Below are 16,275 nucleotides of genomic sequence, written 5' to 3'. Positions count from 1 at the left end.
CTGAATTCGTTAGTAACAAAGTTACAAATATGAAGTTACAGATATCAACAACTTAAGTACAATTTTATCTTTATTTGTTACAATATCTCTGATTGATAAAAATCTCAATTTATGAAACTTTGTTTCTATTTCTTCCTTTCCGGTATATCTCTCTGCTTTCGGCTCACCCACCTGCGCTGTAGGCAATGTACACTCCCATCCTTACATAGGACCATAGTCTTATTCTTTTAATACCCCCAGTAACCTGTAGTATGACATGTTTTTAATACATAATATGTGACATTTAATGGTGCGATTAATCAGAGGGGCCGTGCTTATAATTTCCCGGATGAACTGAGGTGACCACCAGCCCCGTGGATGCTGCTATGATAAATGACAGTCTACACGCATGACTGGGAGGCATACCCTACTCTGTGTGGGCTGCTATGAATAATGGCAGTATACGCATGATGTAGGTTCATTTCAATCATCCTGGCACGAAGATTACCCTGCATTGGGTCTCACGATCACTTTCCAGCCAAACCACCTGTGGGTGGTAAGATCGTGGAACACGGAGCCCCCGCTATAGCCAGCACCTGTCACTATATCCCCCGAGCAGGGAGGAACTTCCTGTCTCATTACGATCGGCACAGATAACGTAAGGGTCACCATGGAATCCCGCCTGCATAGTGGGGATTCTATAGGAGCCGATCAGGATCCAGTACCTGCCACTACTACTTCCCCCCAGAGTAAGTGACCTATTGGTCCCCCAGTCTGCCCTCACTAACTAGCCGCGTATGCATTGAGCGCTACAACGCGGCGGTTACCATAGTTACCCGTACAGATTACTCTCCGGGAGCCGCTGACGTTCTAACAATAGCGGCCATGTACTGTGCTAATCGGTAGTGCCTAATAACTCTAAGTCAGTAACGTATGTTGGCCCCTTGCACACTCATTATGAAAGCGCTATGGTGACACCGATTGAGTACAGCTTAATGGACTTAGGACGTTCTTGTAGGATGTGCGAGTGGGAGTTGCAGTTCAGCAATGACAGGTGGCTATCTCTGTTCTCTCTGCACTTATTCTTTACACTTAAACTGGATTTCTTCTAAACTATTATTATGTGTGTATATATGTTTGTATTTTGTGAATTATCCTAGATACATTTTTGATTGATTTTACACTAAGGGGGTGGGGAATCACGAATTACACTTACTTATGACGTCACTACAGAATTTTGGCGCCATTTTAGGTTTAAGAGTGGGTTTGTTGAAATGCTTGTGCACTTTGAGAAAGGCTGTGGACTCAGCCGAAACGTTAGTCTGTCACAATAAATACCTTTTATTTTTCACTAAGACCTGTGAGTGCGGCATCTATTTTTCAGCTATTCTATATATATATATATGTATATATATATATATATATACATATATATATATGTAATAGTCTAATAAGATATAGGGATATATATTATATGAAAGCACAAGGGATGCAGTCAAAATACTTTTCAATATCACCATCAAATTGATAAACACCTACGAGACTGGAAGTAAAATGCACAAAATGCAACTTTCTGTGTCGCCTATCGATTAGGGTCGCCTTGGAATTGGCGCTCTATTGCCTCTGCCTAGACTGAGGATGACGCTAGCTGGAGGTAGGCGATCTGCTGCTTGAGTCTGGTTCCGGGCTGGCCAATGGCCCGCCTATTGCTGACGGCTACACGTGACAGCGGTCCCGGTGGCGGAGCAGTGATACAGGGTGGCATGCTGCCCGACGTGCCATGCTGCTCAACTCTCTGCTAAAGTTGGTGCAGAGGCAGACTTATACCTGCCTGTCCCACAGGTATGGGCTGTATCTATGCTTCGGTGGGCTGCTGCTTCTCATCGTGTCCGCCCTGCAGTTCGGAGAGGTCTGTAAGCCTGGAACTCCCTGCCTTCCTTGTGTTTGTCTGTCATGTGCTTGGTGTTTATGGGAAAGAGATTGGGTGTCAGTGCTGCGATCAGTGCCAAAAGGCCATAGCAACCAGGCAGCTGTTATAGGTGCAGTGCAGCAACTTCCAGCGTTTCCCTGCGGACCGCCAGCCCATTCCTAGTGCAAGTACATGTAATGACCATACGTTTGGCTAATGTGGCTGCCAGTATTTTGTCTGGGTCATTCAGTCATAGCACTGTCTGCCCCTTCTATATGTATGCCTATTATTTATCTATTATCTATTTATTATTTATTATTGCCAGGAATGGGCAACCTACACCTTATTATCTTCCATAGGGGTGCTTGTTCTGATGTGTATTGTCTTTAATTGTGCGTACAGCAAACTAAATACTGTGCAGGTGAGATTACTATTAGATTTGTAAATATACAGTCACTGGGTACTCCCCTCCCATTCTGAATTTATCTCTCAAACAATATTGTCTTATCCTTATCTGCAAGCCAACTGTAAAATCAATCACATGCTTGTGTAATGTGATTTCACTATGTCAGTTATTAAGAAACATGTTCTGCAGTGACATTTTACATTTTACTACTTTCCTTGTACATGCTCTGCATCTGTCTAGTTTATCATAAAACTGTGTCCAGTTTTATAGAATGGGTAAGGGTTTACCTAAAAGATACAGGAAGATTAAGACAGAACCATAAGTTCTCATTCACTCAATCAAGGGCAAAGTGCAGATCACAGCACTCATGGAAATAAGTCAGCTCTGCCATAGGGAAGGTGGGAAGTACAGGGCCCAGTTACAGTCTGTTCCCTAAGGGCAAAGTCAGACCTGGCGTACAGTCTGCTTCTCAGCAGGTATGTGTAGTTTACACTGACAGGCACAGCTTTGGCCTGAGTGCAGCTACAGAGATCAGCTGATAAAAGCAGGCCTTTTGGGGCCAATCTCCACTGCACCCCAGTTGATGCTGTGCCTGGAGTTGCGGATACGTTAGGGGTAGTTCATGAACTTTTGTTTTTTTTGTTCATAATTCCTACTGAATGAATTTGTGTTAAAATAAAAAGGATGGGGAGGTATAATTTGCCATAATTCATAATCTACTTGGATACATTTTGGTACATTGTGTGGAAGTCCACGTCTGTCACATTAAAATAATATCCGATTTCATAAGGGAAAGAAGGTCTAAAAGTCGGCCAGTATGTGTATGCAATTTATATTTAATAAGCATACACCCGTCTATGGTACAGCTCTGTGTAATCTGTTTGTAGTTTACAAATATGTGTTGATAATAGGCATTGTCCTTGTGCAATTCAGTCATGGTGAAGACTGAATTTCCAGTCCAACACCATTCCTCTCATTGTGTTTCTTGTAAATGTTATATTACACTGCATTTTAGAATAATGTATGTAATAGAATATATAATACAAATATGTTATGTGGTCCCATTCCTTGTTTGCAAAGTCCTTCAGTTGTTTTGAAAAAGGGTGGTGGGGTAGAGCTGTACTTACTTTTCATGTACAGTTTACCAACAGTAAACAGGATTTCGATTTTGAAAGGAAAAAATGTCTTTGCTTTTAGGATGTTGTGTAACCACCAAACAGTAATTTATCACGCATCCTATTGCATGAGCAGTGAACTTACAACAGTAAAATTACGCCCAAAAGAAACATACTGTAGAAAGAGTTGTTTCTAGTGAAAGACATTATTCATTACCTTATTTTTAAAATGTTTTTTTTGAGTCAGTACCTCCTAACCCTCCAGGGTCCCCAGTAGTCAGTGTCTGCTTGTATAATTACACCCATTGTTATAGGGCCAGTTGGACTTCATGAGTTTTTAAAATGCTCTTATTTTGTTTGAAGGCTGCATAGATATTTCTTATATTTTCTTATATTCCTATTCAGTGCCCTTCCTATTATTCCAGTCTCTGACTCACTCAAGCCTCTGTCTGGTTGTTAGTAAAAATCAGACCCTAGCAACCAGATAGTTGCTGAATTACCAAACTGGTAAGCTGCTGAACAAAAACTTAATAACTAAAAAAACATACAATTTCTCAGAATATGCCTGTCTACATCATTCTAAATTTTGATCTAAAGGTAAACTACCCCTTTAAGTTTGTTGTCTGAGGCTGCAAACACCTTCATCGTTTAAGGGGAAACAAGATATATGTGAAGTTGTCTAATTGGCATGTGATGCACTGAATTTATTGGCACACTGATATTTTTTGAACCATGCATTCACTCGTTATTATCTTTCTAGCAGCATCTCTTTCCATTTCCTTCCTTTAATCTTGAAGCATGAGGTCCTGAAATGGAGATAATGTTACATATTATAGATTTTGTGAGCTTTGATGTTGCCACACAGTAATGTATACAGTCGCCCAATACAGAGTTGCAAATAGCATTTCAGGCCTGGAGTGCACATTTTATTGGCTAATTTGTGTTTGGTTATATTATCACTGCAAAGCAAAATTTTAATATTTGACTCTTAATAAAACTTTAGCGCTTGCTGTACAATGCCTTGAAAAATCCTCACCACAAGTCTAGCTCACACATGTCATGAAATCACTCAATAAGAATATTAAGGCTGAAAGTGAACCAATATACATAGTCTTCAGAGCACACTGACTTGTTGTTTGTTACTTGGCTGCAGTTCCCTGCCTCCTTTTGTTTGACTCTTTGACTGCCAGCATTGGTTTTTTTTTGTTTTTTTTTTTAAAAAAAGCCAGTAATATAGATTCTGCATTTCTGCTTTCAGTTCAGATTAATGCAAAGTAACTCAATGATAGGTAACCAGTGGTTCCAAAGAAAATGCGCTGGCACAGTGTGGCAATTTAAAGTGGGGAAACCCTCTGCATGTTTATTTAGTGCAAGTGCAAAAGTAACGTTTTGGTGTATGCCCCCTTCATTAGACATAAGAACCAATAAAGCAGTGAAGGTATTTAAAGGGTACCACCGTGACATCACACGTGATTAGAATATTTAATTAATTCAGTAACATAATAGGTAACAGTCCATATAAATAGTCCATCCTTATTCCATCTGCATAGACACAACATTAGCAATGACGTGTCACGTTTAGCCAAAATAATTTTCATATCCAGAGATACTTGTAACAAATTGTTGTAAGTATCTCTGGATATGAAAAATGTTTTGGTTAAACTTGACACGTCATTGCTACTGTTTACTCTCACTTCTCCCATTGGAAGCATCACATATTGTCCAGCATCCACAATGGCCTTAAAGTGATACCGACACTAAAAAACATCTCTTCAAAATATGAATGTACGTTAAAAGTTACCTATAGGTCGTGTTGATCATTTTTTGTTGATCGGGCTGCTTTTGTAAGTGTTATTGGAAATTCCGCAACCTCACTCTTTTGCCAACCTGACTGTCCCTTCTCAGCCTGTCAGTTATAGCTTCTAATGCTAATGGACTCCTGCTGCACAAATATGGCAGCCCCCTCATAAAGGGACATGGGGGATCAAATGGGTAGCATCATGAAAATATTTTTAAGGCAAAATTATAAATAGTATGCAAAATAATGTTGTGATAGATGTAAAAAAAAAAAAAGGGGTTAATTTCTGGTGTCCGTATCTCTCTAATATAAGCCACAGTGGCAATAAAAAGAAAGCTTGGGTGCCTCCGTCATATAGGTCCCCTAGCCAATTTACAGCCTGATGCTTTCAAATTAAATATATGCATCCCCCTTACAAAAGTTTTTTTTTTTTTGCAAAAAAACTATTTGTTTGCACTGCCTCACCTATGACAAATGGCTTGTGGTGCTTGGTTAATCCTCATGCTGCTCAGCTGGTTTGCTTTCTGCCATATGAGAAAAAGTGCATTCTGCAGGTCTGTTTGAAAAACCACAGTCCAATTATTTCCTGTTATTCATGTAAACCAGTATCAGCTCAGTCCTGTCGGTACAGACACTGTAGATCTGTACATTTTCTCAAATAGAAAAAAAACGTTTGGAGAGCTTATGATGTTTATTAAGCATCCTATTTATTATGTGTGAAAAGAGTAGCCAGTAGTAAAAACATTATCAAACATAAAGGGAACAAATGTGACAGTGGCCAGTGTATTTATTACTATATCAATATTGCTTATTTCTGTGTATTGTTTAAGAGACGCAAAATAAAACAAAACATCGGTATTGGTTAGAAGCAGTTGAAAAGATAAAAATATATTGCTTTCAGAATATCGGCCCGCACATATTTTTCTTGTATTTGTGTGTTAAACCCAATATAACTGAAAATATATTTAGAGAGAACGTCTCTTCCCACATAACCACAGCGCATCTGCCGAAGCCAAGTTTGCTTCATAGAGAACGTGACACATTTAGATATTAACACTTCACAAATAATCATAGCATTTAATATTAAACATTAAAGATGAGTAGCCTGAATATACAGTAGGTAAAATACAACTTCCAGTATCTGCTGGGTAACTTCTCTCACCAGCATTAAAAACAACTGCTTGCTGGGTAGGTTTTTCTTAGTCCTACAAACATACTGTACCACTGGGTATTTGCAGTAGCCTTATGCTTGATATTAAACCTGAGAGTTGTAGTTCTACAGCAGGTGGAATGCTGCCAATAAAGCATTCCTGAATGACATAGTTTACTGCAAGCACAATATTACTGCATGTTAATTTAGTTAAGTTGTTTATGTCCTATCCATCCCACACTGTTTTGGTTGGCTGTGCGGCCATGTCCTTAGGTCCATATCATACCAGCAGTTTTTGACATCAGTAGCATTTCGAGCAACCAGCTAAAATACACCAGTGGTGCAAATGCCTAGTATGACATGGGTTATGGAATAATGCCCGTGTTTTCTCAGCTAGTGAAATACTTCTTACTGCAGTTGCCATTGACTTAAATGATATAAGGCTGTTACCACACATACAGACAGGCTTAAGTATAGGCTGTAATCGGCCTGTGTTCATGTTATACACAATACACTTACTGAGAGCATAACCCTTAGGTTACCAGGTTGCTCCAGATTTATATATATAATATATTATATATATGTGTGTATATATATATATATATATATATATATATATACATACAGTTATGGGATCCCTTATCCGGAAACCCGTTATCCAAAAAAGCTCCGAATTACGGAAATTATGGCTCCCATAGACTCCATTTTAATCAAATAATTCAGAATTTTAAAACTGATTTCCTTTTTCTCTGTAATAATAAAACAGTACCTTGTAATTGATCCCAACTAAGATATAAATAATCCTTATTGGATGCAAAACAATCCTATTGGGTTTAATAAATGTTTTATTGATTTTTTAGTAGACTTAAGGGGTGGAGATGCAAATTACAGAAAGACCCCTAATCTGGAATACCCTTCTTCCTGAGCATTCTGGATAATGGGTCCTATACCTGTGTGTGTGTGTGTGTATATATATATATATATATATATATATATATATATATATATATATATATATATATATATATATATATATATATATATATATATATATAATGTGTGTGTGGTTATTGCCCATGTGTGTAAAAACCTACACCTGTATGTAAAGGCACATTAATAGTGTCATTTAAGCAAACCAAAGGATGTTTTTGCTGTTTCTCTCTATTTAACGTAACACATTCCAGGGGCAGGCTGTACAGTAAAAATAAACCGTGGCTTGGGATGTGATTCACTAAATTAGACAACATCAGGTTTTTTATAGCTGTTACCAATGCATAAAGTCTGTTTGTATAGAGCAGTGAGCCAGGGTGGCAGAATCCTTTCCTGGCAAAGAGGAAAATGCGCCTAAGGGTTGTAGAAACTGTGCAAACAATATTCTTCTTAACAGTGTGCCATTCTATTGGGCATTTTTTATAATTTTGTCAGTTGAGCGATTAAATTTAAGTGCATATGTTACTTATTAGCACCAATGTTTGGGAACCAGCTACTGAGTCACGTTGGCAGATAACTGGGCATTGTGTGCATGGGTTTGTTCATAATCTCTGTGAATGACTTCTTTATGGCTGTGTGCAATAATCAGTTCTTTATCAGTCCCCTTGAATTTATTTGATTTAACTGTGTTGCTATGCACAGATCTGTATATTAACCCTTTCAGCACAGGCACTGTGAATGTTTCTAAGGCTGTTGGTACTGCAGGGGTAGAATTAGTTCGGAAACATCCTGCAGCATGCCTATAGTTTAGTGATATAAACTGGTTTCTCCAGTATAGCAGGAAATAGGGAATAGTAGCTGCCCTTTATAACTAATAAGTATTGTATTTTTCAGGTTGTGCTGGAATGGAGTAGGGACCAGTATCATGTGCTATTTGATACATACAGAGATAACATTGCTGGGAAGTCCTTCCAGAATCGGTAAGAGCCAAATGTCATACAATTACAAAAAACCTTTTTTAAAGGAGAAGGAAAGGGGCTAGTAAAGAGTTAATCTCAAACTACAGGCATAACTTCAGTTGTCTCAACAGTGCCCTTAAGTCTCCCCATATTTCACCTGTTCAGAAGATCAGAAGCCAAACAGGAAGAAATAACGCTGAGATGTGTAAAGAAAGTTCCCATAATGCCTCACTCCTGCACAGACATGCAGACCAAGTGAACATGCTCAGTTAGTTAGACTGAGTCAGCTTCCTGCTGATTGGCTCAGACCTACATTCCTAAGGTGGGGGAGGGAGTTCTTAGCATTCTTGAGGGGGGGGGAGCAGTAGAGAGCAGAGAGCTGCATGTCTCTGGCAGAGGAATACAGACACAACTAATCTTTTTTTTTTTTTTTTCAGAGAAGTGAGTGCTTATGGCTGTATTTACTTAGACCTTTCTGATAAAGCTTACTTAGTTTTTATCTTTCTTTCTCCTTTAAGCAACTTGCATAAATTCATCACTAGGATGAACAAAAATAAAATAGACCATATAAAAATAATGTGGACATGGTTACCTTGTTGCCAGTGGCCAAATAAATATATTTTGCAGTGTTTGCAGTTCTCATTATCCTGGTACCCACTTAGGCCAGGCATTTCATGCAGTTACCTGGATTGGCACTAGTTTATGTGCCAAAAATCAGCAGTCTTCTAAACTATACATTTTATTTTAGCTCTCATTTGATTAGTCTGCATATCTTGTGTGCTATTTTTGTGCTTTCCATGGAAAATACATGAAAAATATATTCAAAGTTTCCTTTCATATAAGTTGCCCTGTTGCTAGTGTAAATTGGACCATATCAACAAGACATTGTGTCACATTGTAATAAAATGCCTTAGTGTGAACACAAAAGTAGTGCATTAATGACTTTAAAGGTTTTGGATTATATTTGTCTCAACACTTGGTCTTGTAGTGTTTTTAGGTACCTGTGAACTGAATGAGCAAAATGTGTGTGGATTGACCACCTATATGGATGACCAATTTTTGCTGAACTGTTCATTTATGCTGCTAACTAAACATGTATGTATGTGTTTCACGCCATTATACTCTAATGATTGTTGTTCTTTTTTGTGTTATTGAAGGCTTTGTCTTCCCATGCCCATCGATGTTGTTTACACATGGGTAAATGGCACAGACCCAGATCTGGTATTGCAACTGCAAGAATACCGGGAACAGATGGAAGAGCGGCAGAGAGCTTTCAGGTATTGATTTCTATGAAAAGCAAGTCTGGGCAATTTTGTAATCCAAGGAGAAATAAACCCTAAAAAGAAATATGGCTAGAAATGGCATATTTCATATACTGAGCTTAATGCAGCAACCTAGAAGTTTCTTCATCTCTGTATATTTGTTACGCTTTAATTCTCCTTTAAACCAAGGCTTAGTAGAAGTTTTGTTTAGCAGTTGAGGCAAAAAATGGCAAAGACCCTAAAAAAACATACACTGCATTACTAAATGTACCTAGACACTGGTCTATCCAATACCTCATTCTAAAAACAATGGTATTAGTATTACGTTGGTCCTCCCTTTTGCTGCTATAGTAACTGGGAAAACTTTACAATAGATGTTGGATTATTGTTGTAGGGATTTGCTTTCACAGAATCTATTGTGTTGTACTTATAATATATATATATATATATATATATATATATATATATATATATATAATAAAAGCTTCTTGGTGGTTATGACCATTTTGTCTTCCATCATACAGAGAGTTTCTTGGAAGAAACAAGACCGAGCCAACAAAAAGAAGGTAAGACGTTAGCGCTATATAAATAAAGAATAATAGATCAAGAAAGTGCAATATAACTATATAACTTAGCAAATTGTTGCTGTGGTCAAGTCCTTTAGTATTCTTATTCCGTTGGTGTTAAAAACATAAATGCATGTTCTTGCCAAAAAATTGTCATTCAGTGGAAATCATGTTACTGCTATAAAAGTATAACATACAAAATAAATGTATTTTATGATGATGCTTATTGCGTTGCACCAGCTAATATCATGGTCTCTCTATTCTAGTGACAAAGAACTGGAATGCCTGCTTACTCATTGCATAAAAGTGCCAATGCTCATCCTTGACCCTCCACTTCCAGCCAACACCACCTTGAAGAATCTGCAGGCTTCCCAGCCAGTTTTCAGCTCAGCGGTTAAAATATTTAATGTTGCAAAACCCAAGAACCCCTCTACAAACGTTACTGTAATAGTTTTTGAGGCAATACAGGAAGGTAACATTTTTATCTAATGTAGATAAAGAGCTAACTTGTTATGTTTTTTTTGTATTTGGAATAAGTTTTTGGTATTGGTTCTGAACCTTCCCAGTTTGTCAATTTAAAGAATACTTTTAATCTAAAGGATTGCTTAACTAGCCCCCTTTTAACAACTTAACACTAAAGGTGGCCATACCCGAGCCGATTTTTTACTTTCAAACAACTGATTACAGAACAGTCCGATAATATCGTTAACTTATCATATAGTTGATGGTGTGCGAACAATCGTTGGGCTACTAACCGACTCAACATTATCAGGCAAAAAAATTATCGGATGGGTTTAAAAATTTTTATCGTTCAGCGATCAAATCTGCCAGTTGGTGTGAGTGCCAGACATTTGTCATTGAACGATTGTTCTCTGCGCGTGTCATGATTGCCAGCGGAAGTCTACGAATAAAAGTACACGAACGTTCTTTGTGGAACCTTAATTTGCTTATTGCAGGGTTTGTTTGTATGTGAACGCTACATATTATATAACCTTTAATAAAACATGTTTTTTGGATAGTGCAGCAAGTTGCGACCATTTCCAAAATGCTGGCAAAACTCCCCAGAATTACTGGTAGAGTTAGGGTATGGCACACACAGGGGCATGGGGCAGGCAGGAGTATGGCACACACAGAGCATAGGGCAGACGGGTGTGGCTACAGTCTGCCTGAGGTGATCTTTCTGTATTTTATGTTAACGAAGTGATGACATCTTTTCAAATAACAAAAATAAAAAATTATTGGTGAACTTTGTATAAAATACTTTAGCTCCTAGTTGTTGCTCTGTGCTGCAACCAAATACAATTGTAGAAATCCAAAAAATAGGAAAAAAGGGTATTGACCCGAAACATGTCATGTTACCACTACCCGCAATAAATGTTTTGCAGTAAACCTGCTGAAGCTTTTTTCCTATTTTTTGGATTTCTAGAATTTTTTCAAATAATCGTCTGTGGATGGCATATCATAAGGAAAACCAATCACCAAGTGATCATGTACTGAGTAGATTGTTCAATGCAGAATGAGTGAAATCGGCTTGTGTATGGCCACCTTAAGCAAACCCTAATTAGATTATTAGAATGCTCAGTGCATATGGCACTAAATATATTCAGTATTAACCGTGTTTAGAAAAGAGACAGATCTGTGTGCAGTGATTCCTCTATCAATAATTGTCAGCCCATAGGACTGGGGTGCATGCTACTATAATTCATAAGCAAAGATAATGAAGGTAAGGAATGAGGAGGAGAAGAAGAGAGATTGCCGGTCACTACACAGGAAGGGGCAATAGAGGATGTGAAGATAAAAAAGGAAAGAGTAGTTTACATTGTAGGTAAACTTTTAGTATATTATACAATTCCCTTAGCATTCTTAGCAACTGACCCTTTTCTTAGCAGTTGGTCTTCTTATATTTTCTTATAGTTTCTGAATTATTTGCCTTATTATGCCTCTTTCCAGATTTAAAATGGGGGTCACTGATCCTGGCAGCCAAAAAAACATTGCTCTGTGAGGTTACAATTTTTTGTTATTGTTACTTTTATTTTACTTTTTATTCCTTAACTTTCTGTTCATCCCTTTCCTATTCATCTTACAGTCACTCATTCATATCACTGCCTGGTTGCTAGGGTAAATTGGAACCTAGCAACTAGATGTTGCTGTTGAAATTCCAAACTGGATTGCTGATGAACAGAAACTAGATAATTAAAAAGAGAAATAAAGACCAGTTACAAATTGTCTCAGAAAACCACTCAATCATGTACTGCATACATCTACGCCACGCTTCAAGTGCTTTTAAAAGTGAACTATCCCTTTAATGGCTTAGGGATTTGAGAAATGCAGTTGAAGGGAAGAAGAAATGAGTATAAGGGTAAAAAGAAAACCTAAGGAGAGAATTACACAAGATGTCTATGAAGATTCTCATTCATCCAGGTCATGATATACAGTATCTAGTAGAACTAAGTCTAAAACAACTGGACTTTTCTGAGTTTTTCTTGAAAACGTTTCACCACTCATCCGAGTGGCTTCTTCAGTTCAAATGACTGGTAGGGAATTCCCCGGTATTTAAGCTCTTGATGGTAGTAGAGTCACAGACATCCAATCACAATGGTTCCATTGAACTTGTTCAGTTAGGTGTTAGCTGAAACTGACAGGTTTAAGGGCTCTGGCACACGGGGGAGATTAGTCGCCCGCGATTAACTCCCTGTTCGCGGGCGACTAATCTCCCCGAGTTGCCTACCCCTGCAATCTCCCCCGTGTGCCAGAGCCCTAAGGGCTCTGGTACACGGGGAGATTAGTCGCCCGCGGCAAAACTCCCTGCTCGCGGGCGACTAATCTCCCCGAGTTGCCTTCCCTCTGCCATCCCACCGGCGAACATGTAAGTCGCCGGCGGGATGGCAGACGCGGCGGCGCGATTTCGCGCAAATCGCCGAAAAAGACTCGCGAGGCTTTTTCGGCGATTTCCCGAAATCGCCCCGCCGCGTCTGCCATCCCGCCGGCGACTTACATGTTCGCCGGTGGGATGGCAGAGGGAAGGCAACTCGGGGAGATTAGTCGCCCGCGAGCAGGGAGTTTTGCCGCGGGCGACTAATCTCCCCGTGTACCAGAGCCCTAAGAAGGTATGATCCAATCACAATGGTACCAAGATTCTCATTGATAAAGGTGTTAATCCTTCAAAGTACAGACTGGAAGTGTGAACTGTTGTGAAACAACAAATTACACAAGATGTTACAAAAAAAAAAATTTGAAAGGAGCGAAGTAGAAGAAAGGAAAGGAGGGGGAATGTATACAAAAAAGAAATAACAAGAGTAAGAGAGGGGCAGAAATCAATGATAGGATAGGAATAGGGGGATAAAATGCAGCACAATAGAGATTGTAGAGTTGAGAATACCATAGACATTCTGTGTCCTGCACACATTTTTTGTATGATTTTCTTTTTTTTTTTTTCATTTGGTACATTGTAGCTCATGTATTCTCCTGTTAGTACTCATAAAATGTTGGTATGTCTGGACAGGTGCATCTTATAGTGCATTTATCTTACATAAATATGGTACTTTCCTCAGCCTATGGCAGGCAAGAGAAAACTGCCCAAGACTGTCTATGCTGTTTTGTTATCTTGGTTTATCATGTTAAGAGATCTTTAAGTTTGTAATGTAGTGCTAGTCATTTTAAGTAACGTGTCTATTCTTTCTTTAGCGGAAAATGCCCAGGTAAATGCCTTGTTTGATAATCGTAAGGAAACCATCTGGAGAGGATACATGGTGGGTTAAACTTTCACAAGGCTCTGATATATTTTCCCCAATAAACCTTTTTTCCTATTGATTTTTTCTTTTTAAGTCTGCTTACAGATTCTGTTGTGGATTGATTGCTAACGTGGTTTAGCAAATTGAGCAAACTGATAGATATATGGGCCTGTCACATGGCATCCTTATGGCTCAGTCTGATTAGAAGGGGCTAAAATATAAGCCTGTAGGAAAGATATCGTAAAACCGTGTAAACAGGGTTAGTAATTAGCAAACTTAACCAAATAGTTACATATGTTGTAAATCTGCAAAATTTTTTTTTGCAGTAGCTTAATTAAGTGTAATTTTGTATTCTGTAAGATTGTACAGCGATGCGTACCCTTGTGACGCTTTAGAAATAAAGTTATACATACATACATACATACATAAATAATGGTTAACTTTACCAATCTGGTTCACAGTTTGCTCAGTGCATTCATGTGCAGCAGTGTGCCCAAGAAGTTTAATATTACCATTAATTTGTCTATGAAGATTCTCATTCATCCAGGTCATGATATACAGTATCTAGTAGAATTAAGTCTAAAACAACTGGACTTTTCTGAGTTTTTCTTGAAAACGTTTCACCACTCATCCGAGTGGCTTCTTCAGTTCAAATGACTGGTAGGGAAACTCCTCAGGACAAGACTCAGCGGTCTATCTACACCTCAAAGAAAAAGGTCACTCTTTTGAGGACAGTAACGTGCATATTTTGGACCGAGAGGACAGATGGTTTGAAAGAGGTGTGAAAGAGGCCATTTATGCCAACCTGGAAAAACCATCCCTGAACAGAGGAGGGGGCCTGAGACACCGCTTGTCACCAACATACAATGGCGCGTTGACATCCTTACCCCGGCAGTTTCACAACAGTTCACACTTCCAGTCATGTACTTTGAAGGATTAACACCTTCATCAATGAGAATCTTGGTACCATTGTGATTGGATCATACCTTCTTACACCTGTCAGTTTCAGCTAACACCTAACTGAACAAGTTCAATGGAACCATTGTGATTGGATGTCTGTGACTCTACTACCATCAAGAGTTTAAATACCGGGGAATTCCCTACCAGTCATTTGAACTGAAGAAGCCACTCGGATGAGTGGTGAAACGTTTTCAAGAAAAAACTCAGAAAAGTCCAGTTGTTTTAGACTTAATTCTACTAGATACTGTATTACCATTAATTAATTAGGCTCATTTTGGTATTGCCTGTTGCTTATTTCAGTCTTCTAATATTACTTGCTACAGGACTGGAGCAAACCTTTATTGGTTCTTCATAATCTGCATATTTTCCAAGAGCAAATTCTGTGCAAAATGCAAGCGGCATGTTTTGAACAGCAAGATGTTCTGTAATGTAGCCTCAGTCATTACAGAATGCATATGTTATTGGTTTGAATAAATCAAGTTTGTGATTTTTTTCTCCTACATTCAGACCACAGATAAAGAAGCCCCAGGTTTAGTCCTCATACCAGACCTGGCTTTCCTAAGTGGATTTCCTGAAACATACAAGGAAACAGATCAGTTAAGAGCAAAACTACCTGAAACTTTGTCCTCAAAAATTAAGCTGGTGAGTAGGTTATAGAACTGTACTGTTCTCAAGTCTGATCAAAATTTCTTTTGAAGAATACCCTACAAGGATTTTTTTTTTTTTTTTTTTTTTACAATCTGTCTACTAAATTGAAATTGAAATATGTTTTGAAAGGGGTGCACTCCAAATACAGTGTATTTTTTTACAATAATTCAGGCATGGGTTTTACTTGGTGTGTTTTAAATCATGATATCAGACAGTGGTCATTTCTCTCCTCATGAGTGTAGATATTTTTTAATTCAGTATACCCTCTGCTCTATTGTTGTGATAACATAGTGATAATTACTATTATACCTATTACTACAATACTGTCGATACAGGTTTGGAATCCATTATGCAGAATGCTTGGGACCTGTGGTTTTCTGGATTAGGGATCTTTGCCTAATTTGGATTTCAATACTTTGACTACTCAAAAACATATAAATATAAATATAAATATAAATTAACAGAATAGGGCTGTTTTCTATGGATTTATGCAGTCTAGTTAGGATGAAGGACAAGGTACTGTTTCAATTATGGACTCTATGGTAGAATGCCTTCCCATAATTTGGAGCTTTCTGGGTAAGGGATCTATTAGAGGGGAATATAGGCAGATAAGGGAGTGTTCCTTTTTCCCATAAAAACGATCAACGCACCAGAGGTCACCCTTTCAGATTAGAGGAACAGAGCTTCCATTTGAAGCAGCCTAGGTGGTTTTTCAAGGTGAGGGCAGTGAGGTTGGGGAATGCCCTTCCTAGTGATGTGGTAATGGCAGATTCTGTTAATGCTTTTAAGAGGGGCCTGGATAAGCTTTTTAACAAGCAGAATATTGTGCAGGCTATTGTGAGACTAATATCTACAGTTAGTA

The 16,275-nt window shown here is 38.4% G+C and overlaps 1 protein-coding gene across 4 annotated transcripts in view; it reads left to right on the top strand.

Moving 5' to 3' along the window:
- The first annotated feature begins 1,577 nt into the window (after positions 1-1,577).
- gnptab (N-acetylglucosamine-1-phosphate transferase subunits alpha and beta) overlaps positions 1,578-16,275 on the top strand; it is a 45,590-nt gene continuing 30,892 nt past the window's right edge. Inside the window, exons 1-7 of one of the 4 annotated variants that reach the window (XM_012958345.3) lie at positions 1,578-1,633; positions 8,182-8,267; positions 9,404-9,523; positions 10,033-10,074; positions 10,341-10,546; positions 13,759-13,823; positions 15,273-15,407. In XM_012958345.3, the coding sequence (XP_012813799.2) occupies positions 9,417-9,523; positions 10,033-10,074; positions 10,341-10,546; positions 13,759-13,823; positions 15,273-15,407 (555 nt within the window). In that variant the 5' untranslated portion in view covers positions 1,578-1,633; positions 8,182-8,267; positions 9,404-9,416. 4 annotated transcript variants of the gene reach the window in all.

The sequence above is a fragment of the Xenopus tropicalis genome, chromosome 3 (genome assembly GCF_000004195.4).
Source record: "Xenopus tropicalis strain Nigerian chromosome 3, UCB_Xtro_10.0, whole genome shotgun sequence".
In the NCBI taxonomy this organism is placed as follows: domain Eukaryota; kingdom Metazoa; phylum Chordata; class Amphibia; order Anura; family Pipidae; genus Xenopus; species Xenopus tropicalis.
The sequence above is the reverse complement of the archived record's forward strand: the minus strand, read 5'-3'. Positions and strand labels throughout refer to the sequence as shown.